The 18,853-nt window shown below is 38.4% G+C and overlaps 2 protein-coding genes across 3 annotated transcripts in view; one reads left to right on the plus strand and one right to left on the minus strand.

Annotated features, from left to right (window-relative positions):
* Positions 1 to 140: 140 nt before the first annotated feature.
* The window catches only part of LOC147757389 (uncharacterized), a 77,388-nt gene continuing 58,675 nt past the window's right edge, over positions 141 to 18,853 (minus strand). Inside the window, exon 6 of the transcript XR_015322577.1 lies at positions 141 to 4,195. The gene's annotated coding sequence lies outside the window, so the exon portion shown is untranslated. The remainder of the gene's footprint in view (positions 4,196 to 18,853) is intronic.
* Positions 1,115 to 7,744, plus strand: LOC111245230 (transcription elongation factor SPT5-like). Of its 2 annotated transcripts, none has more exons than XM_022793306.2 (7): positions 1,115 to 1,250; positions 3,197 to 3,258; positions 3,418 to 3,519; positions 3,812 to 4,188; positions 4,425 to 6,313; positions 6,480 to 7,099; positions 7,346 to 7,744. In XM_022793306.2, exons 2-7 carry the CDS (start codon positions 3,202 to 3,204, stop codon positions 7,595 to 7,597), a joined length of 3,297 nt encoding a protein of 1,098 aa, XP_022649041.1. In that variant the 5' UTR covers positions 1,115 to 1,250; positions 3,197 to 3,201; the 3' UTR covers positions 7,598 to 7,744. The 2 variants fall into 2 exon arrangements, with proteins under 2 accessions (XP_022649041.1, XP_022649038.1); XM_022793303.2 differs by lacking the exon at positions 1,115 to 1,250 and adding an exon at positions 1,387 to 1,524.

The following is an 18,853-nucleotide window of genomic DNA, read 5'->3' on the forward strand; positions in this document are numbered from 1 at the left end:
CGCTGTAAAGGTCCAGCATCTCGCTAATCAAGAGTTACTTTGTAAGTTTAGCTTGAGTTACAATTGTAACCTAAAGTGTTGAAGCAATGAGGATCGACAAAATCTAAACAGATTACCTCAGTAAAAGATAAAAAATGCAGTTCGAGGGGAATATCACCTAAAATAATGTTTATTTCTGATAGCCGTTCACTACGCAGCATTCCCAGAAATTTTACCTGGGATAGGACGCCAGTACAAGTGAGATTTAGTTCTGTTCATCGTTGTGCTGCCAGCTGATGTTCGGTGAAGGGTCGATATATCTATAGATAGAAAGGAATACGGAATTATTTTTTTACGCTTAGCAAGATGGCATTTAGATATGGGGAGCATACCGACCGAAGACTTTGCTCGTAGAATCCAGAACAAAAGGTTGTCTACTTGGTTCATGCAAAGGACACACTGGTATCATTGAATATGCAACTTACGCGGTAATCTAAAGGGAATTGCGCAAATGCTAGACCACCTCCGTCGATATTCACCTTTTTATACCGATATAAGTTAGGTAAAGAAAGGTTCGTCCATTACAGGTCTGTTAAAATGAACATACCTATAGTAATCCTACATCAGACAATTTACGCGGCCTGCATTTGCGGACAAGTCACATATGTGTAGACATTGGCCGGATTGAACTAAAGATGAATCGAATAGAACTCGCAATATTATACGTACTTTCAGAACTTCTCGTCATATGAGTTTATATTTAACGGCAAATAATGATACCGTATACATGCATTTATAATTAAGTGTCACTCAGCACACTTTCTACATAGTTTGGAAGCTTAGTACGAAAATCTGCATAAATAGCCTGCAGTTATACCAACCGAAAGGCAGCTGACAATTTTAGCAGTGTCTTTAGTAGGTTATCCATCATGGACTTTTTCTACCGATAGTAATTCAGTTTACCCTTCTTTTTTGATTTTATGCTTTCTGTTGTATATTTTTTTGTACATTTTATACAGTCTACGGCCGGCCTAAAGTGCTTGTCGACTTCTCTATAATACCGATTCAGTGGAGACAGTTTACGTACTCTAAGTGTAGAAAGTCTTGTCATAGTATCATCACATGGCAGAACTGTGTGTTTACAAACAGAACTCTTACGTAATGCATTCATTTCATAAAATCGATATCTTACATGCTAGTTTCGATTTTTGAATTTATTCTATTGTTTTTGGTAATTTAAGCTTCTTGATGTTTTTACTTCTACGGAAAAGGTATGTCAACTCTATGAACACTTGGCTTTTTGCTAAGCGGTGAAGTGCAGTACTACTAGTAATTCGAAGTCTTTGCCCGGTTCCAAACTGATTGTAGTGAATATTTCTAAGTCGACGAAATCGGTACAATTTGTTAAATTATTCCAGGCTTGTACTGCTTCAACCTTTGTGCCAGAAACATATAAGATTGAACTCGTGACATTTTGTAGGAAACGCAGTTAAGTTCAGTCTTGCTTAACCAAACGATCCGGTCCTGTTGCCCATAGTTGTTTTTGTAAGATATCATTAACCTTTGGTGATTGCCTAAAGTTCACTAGATATCGCTTAATTAAAGTGTTTGTTTTCTGAGAAGTTGTGCGATACTTGTCTTACGAATCTCAAGGCTGTAAGTCATGTGTCGCATTACGGACTTCAAAGCCAGCAAATCGTGGAGCAGTTTATTTAATATATCACAAATCAGATAGTGACAATTTCTACATAGCAGCGACACAGTGATTTTTGATGCACCTAATGTAGCCTAAATTACAGATGTGTATGAGGCTTTCATGAATGATTTATCAGGCCCATGTCTGTGTTCTGAATGAAGCACTTCAAGTGTCTTACATATTTAATCTTCTGATAAGTACTAAAAAACAACGATGGTTAATTTAGTTATCGAACATTTGGACATTTGTCAAAATGGAATCCATTAACACAACTATTTTTCGTTAAATAAATTTTTAGATGTTTAGCGCATTAACGCATTTTGGCAGTAGATGATCATCAAGGGATCAATAATGATGTCGGTAATAATTATCAATAAATTTAGACGGGGGCTATTAATGTAACTTTTGTCGAGCTAACAGTTTTCTACAATAAACGTGATTGAAAAGGTTCCAATTAATGAAGCATTTCGTTAGATCAGAGTTTGAATTAAATCAGTTCTTTGTGTAAATACTAACGCGCCAGTGTTAAGTAATCTTCATATTTAAAAATCCACTAAACGTATGAATTGTCAAGTCTAAGCGTCTATCGGCCAAGGAATAAGCGAATTACAGAGGTAACAGAACTAAAAAGTGGAACAATGGTGTGTAAAATGTGTATACGGAAAGGCTTTTGTACATATAAGGTCTATAGTGAGTGAGCCTGCGCCTACGAAACTGCCGAACATATTGATTCTAAGTGTTTTTCATGAATATGTTAAACATGATTTCGGCTAATCGGCCTGGCACAAAAAAGTCAAGTATCTAACACTTATTGAAAACGGTTGAATTGACTACTGTTTGAATATTAATTTTTACTTCTTGCATAGTTGTAGGTTTGCTTTTGTATATTTTTGGGGTTACCAAATTCTCAAAGGAAATAATCAAGGAACCTGAGATCGCACTGACGGTGTGCTTATATGAAGACTTCGTTACTCAACTGAGAAGTCGAGCCCGAAACAGCGGATGCTGTGGTGACTTGTGCGGCTTAGGACACCGTTTTACTATAGCCAAACCATTTCTCCCATGTCCGGATAATTCTATGCTGGAAGCTTTCCTGCATATCCTTAGTATGACAGACTGACGGTAACAGTAAATGGGCTCGTGATTGGCTGTTTCCACATTAGAATCCTTTGATGAAAGCTGTTCGCTCTACCATCGTGAACTGTTCCAATGTGGAAACAAATTAGAATCTTCGAAAGTGCAATGCCGTCATGAGTATGACTCGTTCTACCCGTTGTAGAAAATCTGCCTTCAAACACTAAATTCTTGAGAATATTGATACACCTTGTGCACACTCGACTGGGTTAGGGGTGAAGGTCGTGACTTTCAGATGCTAACCGCGTACGTGTTGCGACTTTACAGATGGAGACAAATAGCCATACATCAAAGTTAAACTCGGATATTTTTTTTCGATTATAACGTATTAGTGAACCCTGTAATTTCCTAACTATACCGATATTTTGTACGTTATTTCAATTCCAGAAAAAATGTCGGACAGTGAAGGTAGCGAATTATCAGAAAACCGCAGCCTACAGGGAAGTGACGTAAGTTGGCCTGCTAAGTTCTGGGAATTGGTTTGGAATGGATGTCAGTTTATTAGTCATTTCCCTGACCGTCGCAAATATTGTGATATCGTTAATAGCGAAAAGTGCTTGCAGCACTATTATTTCATGTGAATTTTTTCGTAATGAATTTCTCATCAGAACGAGATAAGCGACGACGAGCCCTCGACAAGTCGCGGTAGTAGTAGCAGCGGTAGAAAACGTTCACAATACGATTACGACAATGATGAGGAAGATGATAATGTAAGTTGATACTACTCGATGCAATATTGTTTTTATTTCTTACCGATGTCGTTAAGGTTTTGAACTTTGCAAAGTTTAAGAAGAAAGTTTAAGTAAAAAAGACTGGGCATGTATACGCAGCTGCACCTGATTGTCATGATCTGTTAATCGTTTAATGGTAGCCTCCTTTAGTTTCTACTAAAGACCTGCTATACTCAATGTCGTGAATAATCTAATAATTTGTTTAAACTATATTATGAAATTATGAGTTAATTTTTTTGCATGCTGCTCATATCCGTTACCACAATGACAGTATGATGACGAGGATGATGAAAGAGAAACTCGTCGAAAAAAGAAAAAGTCACGGGGACGGGGTTTTCTCATCGAGGAAGCTGAAGTTGACGACGAGGTCGAAGACGATGAAGAGTGGGAAGACGGAGCTGAAGAACTTCTGGAGAAAAGCCGAGGACGAGGTACTAATCTCCTTGACGACGAACTTGGCGGTCGCGATGGGGATCGTCACAGCCATCGACGACTGCAAATGATGCTCGATAGGAAACCCGACGAAATAGAAGATTACTACCGTCGAAAATATGCCGATAAAAGTGATTTTTACGGGCTTCGGGGCGATCAGGGCGATGTCGACCTCGATGATGATATTGCGCAACAGACATTTCAACCGAGTGTCAAGTAAGTACTAAAAATGGAATAAATATGAATTGATATTGTTGTTAAATATATCGTCTTACTATATAGTAATAATAATAATAATATTATTATTATTAGTATTTAGTTAATTCACAAAGAAAACTCAAGTCATTTTTGAATAGTAATTCTTTACTATCGTTCAGAATTGCGAGTGATGATTTTTTTTGCATTATCGCTGCATCATTGTAGATTGAATTGTATACAAATGTTCATTTTAGGGACCCAATGCTGTGGATGGTGCGGTGTCGACTGGGGGAAGAAAAAGTGACGGTGCTGCAGCTGATGCGTAAATTCATTGCGTATCAAAACACTGAACAACCGCTGCAGATTCGTTCAGCTGTAGCACCGGAAAATGTGAAGGGTTACATTTATGTTGAAGCATACAAACATACACACGTAAAGGCTGCAATAGAGGGAATCGGCAATCTTAAAATGGGCTCATTTGAACAAAAAATGGTGCCTATTAAAGAAATGATAGAAGTATTGCGCGTAACCAAACAACAAGCTGCGGTTACCCGAGGCCAATGGGTGCGTCTTAAGAGAGGAATCTTTAAGGATGATCTAGCTCAGGTGTATCATGTGGAGCAAGCTCAAAATCGCGTCGAGCTAAAGATGATACCGAGGATCGATTATACAAAACCGCGCGGAGCTGTCAAGAACAACGCTGATGCCGAAAAGAAACGAAAATTTAAAAAACCTCCACAGAAATTATTTGATGTAGATGCAGTTCGTCGTGCAGGAGGAGACGTGTCCACCGATGGAGATTTTCTCATTTTCGAGGGCAATCGCTTCTCACGTAAAGGTTATTTATTCAAGGCTTTTGCTATGAGCGCGATTTTGACAGAGGGAATAAAGCCGACGCTGGAGGAACTGCAAAAGTTTGATACTCAGCCTGAAAACCTTGAAATGGACCTTGGAGAAAAAACAAATGGCATACAGCCATTCGAATTGTTTGCTCCGGGTGACAATGTAATCGTCTGCGACGGCGAACTGGTAAACCTACAAGGTAAAGTTATTACCGTTGATGGTAATAAAGTGTCAATGCTACCGAAGCACGAAGACTTGAATGAACCGCTAGAGTTCCAGACGAACGAATTGAAAAAATATTTCAAAACGGGCGATCACGTGAAAGTTTTGGGTGGCCGTTTTGAGGGAGATACCGGCATGATCCTTAGGGTTGAAAATGATCTAGCTATTTTGTTCTCGGATGTCACGTGTCATGAGCTTAAGGTTCGCACCAAAGATTTACAACTGTGTGCCGACACTGCCACTGGAGTAGATGCCTATGGACAGTATCAGTGGGGTGACCTTGTGCAGTTAGATGCACAAACGGTCGGAGTTATTGTCCGGCTTGAAAAAGAGTATTTTCAAGTGTTGGCTCAAACAGGCAACGTCATTTCAGTAAAACACCAAAAGATTACTCGCAAATGCGACTCCAAGAAGGCCGTGGCACTCGACTCTGAACAAAACCAAATCCATATAAAAGATATAGTGAAGGTTACAGATGGACCACACTCAGGACGAACTGGTGAGGTTAAGCATATTTTTCGCATTCACGCCTTTTTGCATTCACGGTTAATGACGGATAACGGAGGTATCTTTGTCTGTAAAACACGTCATCTTACATTAGCTGGAAGCAATGTCAGGACAAATCCTTGTGGGCAAGGGGTACTTCCAATGAGTGGTTTTTCCCCACTTTCACCGCGAATTGGCAGTCCGATGCATCCATCATCGGGTATAAGACCTATGCGTTCGCTGGCGCAAGGTCCCGGTCATAATAGAGTTGCCCAGCAAGGCAAGCGTGATTTGTATTTAATTGGTAAAACAATCAAGATTACCAAGGGTCCGTATAAGGGACACTACGGTATTGTTAAGGATGCAACGCAGTCAGCTACTCGGGTAGAGCTACACTCAAAATGCCAAACCATCTCTGTTGATCGCGCGCGTATTGAACCTGTCAGTGGCCCTGCCGGCCGGACAACAGGAGGAGCTTCGTCATACGTACGTACACCGTCATACGGCAGTCAAACACCGATGTATGGTAATCAGACGCCAATGCATGGCTCTAGAACGCCCATGCAAGGATCTCAGACACCGTTATATGAACGTAAGTATCATCTTCAATCAAATCACCTTGATGTGCTATCAAGAGCTTATTTATGTTATCACAGTTGTGTCATAATCAGTGTAGCGTTTAGTGTTATATCTGTTAATAGCCTAAATAGCTTATTTTATTTTTTTATGTATCTAATTGAATTTAATTCGCTGCGTAGCGGGTAACCGCACGCCGCATTATAACGGTTCGGAGACGCCTCGCCATGACGGATCCCGTACACCGCAGCATCACAGCTCCGCATGGGATACATCATCGACATCGGCACGGCATGATGATTTAGACGACTACGAAGAGCCTTCGCCGTCTCCGTCGCCGTCGCCGTCGCCGTCGTATAATCCAGTCACACCGGGTTACCAGCCTGAAACGCCACAAGTAGGCGGACCCTTCACTTCGCAGACACCAGGCGGACTCTACGGCGCTGGACGCAGCCATGATGTTAACTCAACCTATTTACCGCATCAGGGTACGTCGCCGACGTCTTCGGTCGCTGGTGGTTATTCGGTATCGTCATCATCAGGAAACTCGATGGGTATGACCTCTTCTCCACTGGGTTACAACAGCCCCAGTGTACAATTTAATCCCCTGAGTTACGCACCAATGACGCCAGGGGTTGTACCAAGTCCGTTTAATCCGGTCACTCCAGGCGGCGGTATAGGAATAAGCGGGTTGTCGGATTCCGTCGAGTGGCAAGCTGTCGATCTTGAATGTCGCATTGGAGCGATGGAGCACAAAGACAAGGGTCTCGTCGGACAGAAGTGTATAATTGCTGGTGTATCGGTAAGCTGTTTTTTTGTGAAATGGTTGATAAATCCAGGATATTTGTTGGTCTATTGATAGATTAATCATCACAGTTGAAGTTCATCAAGAAGAAGCACATCAGAAAAAATACTGTATTTAGTAATTGAAAATTACTGTGATAGTAATAATCGTCAATGACCTCAATTTTTGTATACATTTACATAAGCGATGGATATTGGTAACAACTGGTTAAATAAATTACGTGTTTTTCTCAACGATATACAGGGAAGCGTCTGTTCAGTCCTACTGTTGAAGGAGGCGCGTGTCATTAGTGTCGATTCGCAGTACCTCGAGCCGATGCGACCTCGCGAAAACGACAAGTGCAAAATCATCTCCGAAGGCGAGGAGGAGGGCATCGTCGTCGATATCAAAGATGAGAATGATGTTGTGGTCCTTGTAGGTGACAGGCATCGGAAATATCGGATGGCTGATCTTTACAAGCTCGGTAGTAAAGATCAGTACATACAGAGTAGTTAACTGTTCAGCTGATGGTTGAAAGAAGCATATGAGTGGTGTTACAAAGACTGGCACCGCATAGTACGGTTGTATTCTTGTTAAATATAATTGTTATCGAAGACAATAAAAACATGTTGAATTTATTTTTTAGTTTAGTATATCGAAGAATATGCGTATTTTCTGCTTCAAAATAGCAAAATTTCAGAACTTGTGAATTAAATCAGGATTAAAATCAGGCAAATTGACGATTTGCAAAATCAAGTTCCGTAAACGAATCAGTGATTAGTTATCTTAAATGGCTGACTTTTACAAAGAAAATAGATTTCAGTATATTCTACGATTTTCGTGCTTAAGCGTAAGAACGGCTGCATCATGTAAGGCAGATGCGAACATGTAACATTTCCAGCAAACGGTTTCGAAACATCATAGCATTTTCAAAACAGATTACACTTCTTCCTACACTTATTATGACATGAAATACTTCCATATTTTCCGCGATACGTAAACATTTCTAAAACCTTTTGGCTATTTCAGCTCACCCTTAGGTTCTGACATCTTCGCATAGCTGAGACCATTCCTTGTTCTAAATATATTTTTATCAACCGTTCCGCATTACGGTAAAATGCTTGATTACTCGAAATATGGCACCTATTTAAAATATGTTATTTAATAACTGAGCATGAAATTGTGTACTTTTCCTTACAGATCCTATGCACAGCTATACGACCTAGATCTCTTATGTTCGTACGTAATCAGTTTTCACTAAATATTCTTACAAGAGATAGTTATAGCAACACAATTATACCAACAAGAATTTGTCATAACTTTGTACTAATAATCAACTGTAGTAAAATGTTTACATGTGAAATAAATACCGTAAAAATTCGTTGAAATTTCATGACACAAATACATTTTGACATGCCATTGATACAATAATGATTAACCTTTCAATTTTGCTCCCAATAAATGTCGAATAAAAAAATGTCAAGATAACCATAATTACAGAAAAATTATAGATAGTTTTTGGCAAAATATTTGTGCAACTGGAACAAATGATAAGCATGTAATGGGATTACAATACACACGGTCTCAGTGATATATAGCTCAACGAGAAGAGTCTAGCGTTTACGCAAGTGAATTGTTTAATGTAGCACATTGGGAGTGAATGTGCTAATGTAGTTGCATAACGCATAAGATTAAATAAAGGTAAAGACACACATCAAATTCAATTATCGAAAACATCTTGTGGTCCGACGAGACCTCAAATCGAGGCTTACTGCCGACGAGGACTGCTTTGACTCTACTGATAAAAATATATAGATTTTTTAAAAATGTTTGCTTGATATATTATCTAATGATCATAGGAAATCTTTAGGAAATCCTGCTTATGATCTTCTTCAGACAATGCAGTTATGTGATTGCTTCGTTTTGGTTCGAAGCAGCTAGGTGCTGAATAAAAATATACGAGTTCTTTTGTACTCTTGCTTATACATAACGATGCTGCCTAGATTTTTAGTATGATTATGACTAACTCGTTTTAGCGAGCGTAAATCAGTTATCCATAAGCAAAGACTCAAAAAAAAAGAAAGATTTGAGCACTATACAATAGTAATGTATAGACAATGAAATTGCCATACTGCCAAAGCTACATGAGACACCGATTTGAATGTACTTAATGTAAGAGGTTAGTTTAGTCAAAAATAAGGTCGATAAGAATATTCACTTGTGGACGAATGTGAAGCATGAGCTATAAACGTGAGGAAAGGCGATTTTTCGGTATCCTGAAAAACAATGCAGATGGAGGAGCTTACGGTAAGCCGGTTTACTCAAAGTTACCTATTAATGATCATAGCTATTTTCACCATGGAAGATCATAGGTTTCCTATGGGCATTAGAAGCCGGGCGTCGGTCGTAAAAAGGTGTACTAGAAGAATCGGCAATTGCCCTTATCTGGCCTTTGGATAGAAAGAGGACCAGATTGTCGTTCACATTTTAGATACGACTGTTTACTGAGTCGGCTTATAATACATCATTACAAGAGTCATAGACGGAAACGAAAAATTAGTCGATGCGACAGATTCATCTGTCATTTGGTTTAACCAGCGTTCAAGATTGTGACGCAGTCGATCTCATTTTCCAACCGCATACATCTAATATCAAGCTACTTCTCACCTACCTGCCTAGTCGACAAATGGAAGAGACAGATAGATACCCTCTTCCACTAAAAGCCTGAGGAAGCTAATGGAGTTCTTGCAACCTACGGAAACAGAGATGACCTAATTGATATATAATTTAAATAGAAAGTTTGCGAGTACTGAATACGATATAAATTAACTTCACTGTACACATTTAAATGCGATTGGTCATTAGTTTGCTTGTTGCTTCTTTCTAGTAGTTGCTAGGTTGTAGTTGTGCGGAAATCAGACTATTGTTTTATACGAATACACTTTAATTATCGACAGCTATTTCTAACTTTTAGTGCGTGTTTAGGTCCTTGTGACTAGTATAAGAGGGTTTACCGTTCTTTCCCGGTAATCGGGGCGTGCGTGAGATTTTGTCGGCTACTGGGGGTTCTACTTCCTATCTGACAATGTACGCTAGTGCCCTATTTAAAGTTTCTTAACACTAGAAATAAAATGCTCAGCACAGCCAAATAAAGGCTTCCTTTCCGGGAAACCTCAGGTTCGTCAGATCCACTTTGCTCTTGGAAAAAACACTTATCGTGTCCACGTGCAGTCGCTTCATGTACTTTCATATAGAGAAATTACGCTACTTTAATATAAAGCTAAATAAATGTAAGTGCCAAGTTAGTAATTCCTTATACAGAAGTGAGGATTTAATTACGCATATAAAATTATGTTTCACATTAATTGGCTTTTGGAAGATCGCAGCAAACGATTATAAGCTACTAAATAGTACTTTTTAGAAAGTCAGCGTTATATATTATTTATAATATTATACAACTATGTCGTTTTCATGAGATTATGCACTTAATTTTATCCTGAGCCTGCTGTATTGGTACGATAAAAATAAAATCCTGTTGATAAAATTAGTCTTAAAATCTACTATCTATTTGGACAGTTCGGACAGAAAATAAGTGTTTTATCTGTTCTATCCTGCTCTAAAGCTGCGAGCTATCTGGCCATTTCGTAAATTGTTTGATTTTATTTTAGACTCTAACTTGGTGCAATTTGTTCCCAAACCATTCTCTCGTTTCGCGTGATCGCTTAAAAAAGCGATCTCTATTTAAAGGACTTTCTTTTTCACGTGGTTTCCCATCACAATTGCATTGCTGTTATGAAGTGTCTCAACCATCTCATTTTCCTTAAACCACTTATTGGCTTACCTAAGTAAAGACCTTAACTAGAATTCTTTTAAGATATGTAATCTGGCATTTTGTAATGTAGATTCGTTGCATAGATCCGACCTGTTTGCCATCATTGAATCTAGTTTTTTTATGTATTCCCTTTTAAATATTCCATTATAATAGCACGTCCGGAAAGGAGCCTACAAAGCCTAGATCCTCGACTAAGTTTGTAACTTAGTGTAATAAAATTGTTCTGTATGCTATTTATCATAGGGCGACGAGAAACAGAATTGTCCGACTTGTATGTCGACCGCAGCATGTACAAATTTTTTCTATCGAAGGCTCAATAGGTGTGTAGTCTATGACACATCCATGGCTATAGGCAAACGTTACATTTAAAGCAAATTTAATATGTCCCAGCGCTACGATAGCGTATTTTTAGCAGACTACATAAAGCATCGTCACTTTATACACTAAGGATTTGCAAAAGGCGCTCATTAGGTCAAATTACGCTTACTGAAGCATTCAATACTCAGTTGTTTAGGAATCATAAATTAAGGACAGTAGAAGCATGCCCACCCCTTTTCGATGAAATGTGGACAATCTAATAATTTTTGAGATAGTAAGATGCCACAACGTTGTGGCTTACTTTTAGTTCGGTCCTGTATATGTGAAATTAGTCATTTGTGTTAATGCCATATTGTCATAATAGCTAGCCTTTCTACCACAGACTTTCTGCCACTGACGAAATCATAACGGAACTTTATTGTTAGCTATCAAAATCTCTATTTCTAATCTATTAAGATTTTCTTTAGGGGGCGGCTCATATTATCTATGACGGATGTCACTAACAATAACCCGGAAACAGCAGCCCATTGATCCACTAAAATATCCATCCGACCGATCTAAGAGTTTTAAGAAATGCACCGTCCTGATATGATCACCATGGGCCTTTATGCTCGTAAAACGATGTCTATGAACATGTTTAGGCACGCTTCGTTTGGCCTATCGAGATTTGTATCTTTAACACCTCATACTCTAAAGGGTTTGCCGCCTTACATAAACATACAATTCCTTCTTTACATGGTGACTTTCTTAGGTAAGAAAGGTCAAGTGAATAAGCTGTTTCCCGAACGGTATTTTACAGTTCGTGAGCGCATATTGTTTGAATAAGATCTTACTGTTTTTGGCTTTGAATAACAGAATAGATATGATCATACTGGTTACATGAATTTGTAATGTGTGTACACCAAGCAGCACGGATGATACTCACAAAATGAAAACTAAATTTATAATAGCAAACAGAAACTGTAAGTGATCTAATTTTATCATGTATATTTTATAAGAATTATTAAAGCTAGGATTAATGTCACATAATTCCGTGGTCGAACATTTGCCTGCATCTATAAGCCCAATTTAGGAGGAAAGACATTTATTCCATTTATATTGGCTGACGTCGAAAAACACCTAAAGTTTGAATATTTTTCTATTCGTACCCATACAAAAAGGTGAAGATATTCACCCCATATGATTTAGCTATTTTGAATGTGTTTTAAAATGGATAAACGTATTTTATATTTTGTTGAAAATGACGAAAACGAATGAAAGCTAATTTGTACTCTTGAAATGTCTAAATAAATCTTGGTTGAATTAAACAGTCCGTTCCGACTTTCCAGCTAGGTTTTATGGTGGCGGGCGAAAAAAGCTGAAACGGTTACGTTTCAGATCGCGAGGCGAATGATAATCTGAGAGGCCAAGGTGAAAGCAATCTAGCAAATTGTCCTGAAGGCATGGCCCAATAAGCTCGCAATCGGCCAATCTTGGTGTTAGTGGACAACTGTCTTCGTCGTACAAAAATGTCATGAGACTGTCTCCTTGTCTAATTTAGTTAGAACGCTTTTGACTCTAATATTTACCTCTATGTTTTAAGTTTTTTTAACCTAGTCTATACAAAAAAAGTGTAATAATAAGTTGGTTGTACAGAGCACAATTTGAACAGGTAAAGTTACGCAAAGGAGCCCTCGAATTTACCACGCAGATGCACCTTTCACAGTATTTCATTCATGTTAAACTTAAGTTAGTTTGACAAAGTGTAGTAAACCAAAATCACAAAAAAAATAAGATTAACTGTGCAAATGTCCTGTAGTGAAAGCATGCTCGGGACAGTGGTATACTCACAATATACATATTTTTTGGTTCGATCTCACCATTTACTCACGCCTAATTATGTTCGAGTGAACTTGTACCTTCGAAAGCTTGTTCATCGGGCGAGGCCCAGCAAGCGAGTGACATTCGGTAAGATTTTGTGAGATTTCTTTCGAAAATACACCAGCAGCTCTTACTGCTAGAGAAACGCATCATGTTATGTATACTGTATACTGCCGCTATGTATACTGCCTTAAGCTAACACGAGAGCTGCATGAGCTGAACTCACGGACGTTCGGTCAACTTATTCGAGCTACTGGTGCTCATATGTGAAAAAAATAAAGGAAATAACATATAAAAAATAAGTAAGTAAGGCAAGTTCAAGATATCTCAAATGTCGTTATGTTTGCTACTGATCGTTTTCATGTTCAGCCCTGTACAGCTGACGAGCAAGCTTGAACGCATCAGATGTAGTGTGCAATATAAAATGCTTACTGAAATAGGACTCCTTCTAAAACTGTACCAGCATTGTACTAGGGCAAACCGTGAAAAACGACTGCTGTTATGAACGCCGTGCCCCCATTGGCACGAATGACAGCCTCCACTTGCGTACAAGGATCGCGGAAGTGTCTTGTGTCTTTTTGATAGCACCTATTCTACCTGTGGAATGCAGCCGGCCTTTAAATGCAATCACTTGAAGTCTGCTGGAGCAAGGAAGAATGTGCAAAGCGAAGAGGTCACCTCTTAGAAGCTGCGACCTGATGGGTGGAAAAAAGCTGTGCGTGAGTACGTACTGGTTTAGGCCACGGGCGCCTAAAAGCTAACATGGACATCCGATATGAATAATAGCATGCATTAACAAGCGCAGTTCAATCCTTTCGTTGGATAAAGACACAGCCCGAAGTAAGTATTCCTTTTCTTTTAAGGACAGATAACATCTCCAGTTATACCACTTAAGAATTTGAACTTTACTTTCAAACTTCCGATTATGGCAACATCGTCGTGTCGCCAAGTAAATATGTTAATCTGCTGTATAAGTAGCACATACACAAAAAAGTGTTGTTTCATAGAGTCAGACCAAGTCAGACTTATTTCTATGGTTAACTAACACATTTTATTATAGCAAAGTGCTAATCTACTGGATTGGCTGCCGAAGAATATCGAAATTAATTGAGCGCCCTACTTTTCAAATTATTTGTTATGCTTTTGAAATATAGCCCAGTGTTTTGCTAGCGATCAGCAGCAAAATGTTTTTGTGAATGTTAGTAACAGGGTGCACCAGGCAGGCAAATGGCAGAGAGCCCTACAACGTGGCTGAATGCTGCGCGAGAAATGATTCGAAAACTTCCATATCGAAACGTGGTGGTTTGCTCTTCGGGGGGTTTGGACATGAACTGTGCATTGAATATTATTGTGATATAATCTGCTCACATGTTCCGAGGCCTGAGTGAAATTATGGTACCTCACTTATGACGTACACCTTGCTACTTTAGATAAATTGTTTGTTTTTCGTATAGTCCTAATGACGTTAATTCAAATCACATATATAGGTCTACTTCTCAGTTGCGTTTTATTCCACCATAGCTTTGTTTCTGACAAAGCGAGCCTTTAAAACGATTTTCTTTTGTGAGCGTCCTCGAGGCAAAATTGGAAAAGCCTTCTGATCGTCACCAGAAAATTGAGAAAACGATATATTTCCAGGACAACTATATATATATGTATATATAGCTTCGTTCAGTTATATATAGCCTCACCATTAAGTTGCGTATAGCCTTAATAATCCCTTTAGCCTGACAGTAAAACAATATTTAGCCGCAACAATCCAATTTAACTCAAAAACAAACTTATTACACCAAAAGGATGTCATTACCTAATTATACAGCGGTTCTATTCTATAAACAGGCGTATGCTCTAAAGATCAAGCGAACATTCAATTTGTTAATGATACCTGATCTAATAAATTTAAAGTACATCTGATAAAATCTCCGAGCGAGGTTAATGGGTACAGGTTTTGGAAACGAATGAAAATGCGGGGTTCAATGAAACCGGCCCCCAACGAGTTTTGCAGTTACTGAGAACCGACATTTCGCTTCACCTCATCAACTTGCGTAGGCCGTGACCCATTTTTTTTTAAAATTTCGAAGGACAATTGAAACAATTCCATTTGCTTTTTAGTTCGTGCTCAGCTCTATGGAATATGGTAGCTTTTTGTGGGAGCTAAAAAGGAAACACAGTTTCAACGTCAGACCCAGCTCAGCCTAAATGACTTGTGTTTATTTTAGCTCCTGTAGGCGAAAAAAAACTGGCAGGGAAAATAGTGAGAGATCGATCATGCAATTTAAGGTCGTGTGATAGCTAAATCGAGCAGTTAAATATGAAGTTACTGGATATATAGAAATAAAACTGGCCGGCAGTTAAGAATGGGGAACACGTATAAATAGCACAGTGGCTATCAGCTGAAATTTTTCCAATAATAGAGCGATTTTTGACATACCTAATCGACCAATATAGACCATTCAGAAAAGAATTTCTAATAATTTTTGTTATTTATCGGGTAACGTCGATCAAAATGGCTGAAAAAAGTTTTTTCATCTTAAAAAAATATCAACATACCATTAACGTGCTTGTAAGACAATACATTATAGAAGCGCGCTACTGTAAAAAGCAATCAGGCAAAGGTCACTACCGTTTGCCTCATTCTAGATAATTAAGTAACAATCTAAGTGTGGATGAGGGAACTGTCTCTATTTAAATATCCCGCGAAAGCGTTGATTCTCCCGAAATGAATCATTGCAGGTTTCACTATAGCTTAATAGTCTTGCGGACTTTTCCACAATTAGACTTCGGGATGGCGACATACTTGTCCCTCAAAAACTTAATTAACTAAGAAGTAAATGTAATTATATAGGAAATTTTCATAGTTATTAGTCCCTTGATCAGAGTACTATATAGGCAGTCCCTTTGCAAGATGCACTGAAACCTGTATCTAATATCCTTCAGTTTGTATTTATTGATCGATGAAGTCTATAAACAAAAGCATAGTGGCATTCTGATTTCACCGAATGAGAGGCGGTTGGAGGATTTGTTTGAATTTAATGTGCAGGGTTCATAACAAGTAGAGTTTATTAACAAAAATTAGGCAACATTTGAGAACATTCTATGAGAACACGATCTCATAGAAAACCGACTACCATAAAAGGACGTTTTTCATTAGTACGTAGATGTTTTGACTGATTTGAGACAAGTAGCTATAAAACTTATACGAATGCTTTAAAGTACGATTTAAGTATAAATACGATTTAGTAAAAGCCAGAAGCCCGTTAATAATCTCGATGAAACTTCTAACTTCCAAGAATATTGTCCAATTATCGATGCGAAAATATATGCACTGCTAGTGCATGAAACCCTTGGTTCAGTAAAGAATTCTTATTCGCTATTGAGCACACCTGAACGTGTTTATGTCTGAGTAATTTAGCGAGAAAAGGCATGACTCATCAAAAAGAAGAAATAAATTTATGGTATAAATTACGCATAGGCGTATCCGTTACAATAGACATCGCAACTAGATACTGTATACGAAAAATAGCTTCATATATAAAAACAGACCCTGCCCAAAAGGTAAAGCTAGATTAGAGTTTAATAACAATAATGCTCGGTCGGCGGTAGCCGTTGTTTTACTATTGTTATTACAGGGTTGCTTGGTACGCTCATGGAAGCGGTAAAACCTTCGTGCAGTTGCGTGCATCATCGAATACGTACAATTATATATGTAGCGAACAATTTCAGCGCTAATACGTATGCATGCAAGACCCAATCCACCAAACCGGAACACGATCTAATCAGCGAAGTATTACACCTAATAACATTATCTTGTATGACTAATACGAAATATACATTAAAAAAGATCAAATGTATAAATTCGTAAATAAATATAATTTAACCTCTGGTCCGCGTCTGACCTGAGGAGCCTTTATGGTAATTAGGGTATAACTTCTTGCCGGTATGAATGCAGCCAAGGTAATGAGTATTGTTGGTAGAAAATGTCAACAACGAGTCCGATCTTGTTCCTTATTTCTATCACGGAGTATTACAAATGTCCATCTCAATAATTTTCGACTGTGCAACCATATTAAGCAAAATATAATAAACAGCCCATTTGAAAATACTCCAAAACAAAGAATTAACGAATAAATAAATGTACTTAATTTTAGAAAATAATAAGTGCATCGGCGAAGTCGAATGTGACGTATGCAGATTCACCTAACCGTTATGGGTCGAGGCTTCTATTTTTTCAGTCACCTATTTCAAACACAAGCGAATCGGGCAGATGCCTGCCTAAGCGGATCCAAATAATGACCAGGAACACCAATTTCAATAAGTTAGATATTAACAGACAAACAAAACAAGCTTTTACTTTGAAGTTGGATTCGATTAAGAGATAAAAACTGCGCGATCCTAAAAATTAATAGGAGAAATGTTCTCGGCGTTTGTTTCTTTCCTCGAGATCACCTCATGAATTATTATGATGAATGAAGTTATTTTATTTAAGTATACCCAGTAATTTCGCCCGCGTACATTTATGTACGCGATCAAAATCAAAATAAATAGTATAACTTCAAAAACCAAATAAAATCAAATGTTCAGTATTTCCAACGTACGCGTTCGTATTCGAAACAGATCCGTATGTCACTTTACGTTATGCATATAGCGGTCAGCTAAGCTCTCCAGAAACGTCTCTGTGCTCATATATAGCGGCCTATTTCTATTCGTTCACATCTATTCAGATCTATTCACTAGCCAGCATGGAATAACTTGCATTCTATTGAGCCCATGTAAACTGGAAGGTGTACAATGTAATGGATTGACAATCGTATTGGTATTATTGCCACATTAAATGATTATGGCCGATGGCGCCTTTTAAGTTGAAAAAGAAATCCTCAAAATGGAACTTACCGATGAGAATCTACACAATACATCTGGTATTGTTCTCCTCAGTAGGAATTGCTTTTTTGTCGATCTCTAAGAAATGAAGCCATTTTAGCTAAGATTCAACCACCACCGAATGTGTTGATGGGGTACCGTATCACGAAATCGTACCAACGATCTAACTACGTGTGCTGTTTATATTCGTTTGCTTTAATAACTAAACGTTGATTAGCGAGTATTCTGGTCCTTTAAAAGGAGTCGCTAGACTTGCAGCAGCTCAAAAGAAATTGGCAAGGCGTAGTGTTTCTGAACGTATCGAACAATTGCTGTTTGGCAAAGCTGTACACAGGGCCACGTCTTAGGCTATCGTTTCTGAACGCACAACTACCTTGTAAAACTTGCCAGCAATTGCTACTAGGACGCTCTGATCTGATCAACAGTTCGTGCGTTCTATAACTTTGGTCCTGGGTCAATCACTCAGCTAACGGGAGAACGCAACAAGCCCACTTTCTCCAGTGGAGTTGGTAACAAGGTACTATGGTAATCACAACATTCTATATCGGTGGATAACAGTTGTATGTGTAGATCTGGTTGCATTTTTCAAGTAACATATATTTTATTATGGAGACTAAATGGAATCTTCCTTGTCTGCCTCAGCTCACAATACTCAGCCAAGGAAATTGCCGTGGCAATCAGGTACCCATCTATAAAGATGATTTGGCTTCCAGAGGCTCCAAACTCATAGCTGTTAGGTAGATTCAATACTCGACTATTACCTCTCATTGTTTTTCGATGTTAAAGGGTCGGTAACTGATTGCTAGACCGTTGGCGATGACTGCTTAACACGAAGGACAGGTAAAAAGCTGGTTTAAAGAATGCCATCATCTTTAGTAATTTAC

The sequence above is a fragment of the Varroa destructor genome, unplaced genomic scaffold (genome assembly GCF_002443255.2).
Source record: "Varroa destructor unplaced genomic scaffold, Vdes_3.0 BEIS01000002.1, whole genome shotgun sequence".
Classification (NCBI taxonomy): domain Eukaryota; kingdom Metazoa; phylum Arthropoda; class Arachnida; order Mesostigmata; family Varroidae; genus Varroa; species Varroa destructor.

Excerpts from the sequence above, each read along its gene's own strand:
- LOC111245230 (XM_022793306.2), top strand. The coding sequence starts at position 3,202 with ATGTCGGACAGTGAAGGTAGCGAATTATCAGAAAACCGCAGCCTACAG. Across the intron at positions 3,259-3,417 it reads GCAGCCTACAGGGAAGTGAC|AACGAGATAAGCGACGACGA; the intron begins GTAAGTTGGCCT and ends ATTTCTCATCAG. Across the intron at positions 7,100-7,345 it reads GTATAATTGCTGGTGTATCG|GGAAGCGTCTGTTCAGTCCT; the intron begins GTAAGCTGTTTT and ends AACGATATACAG.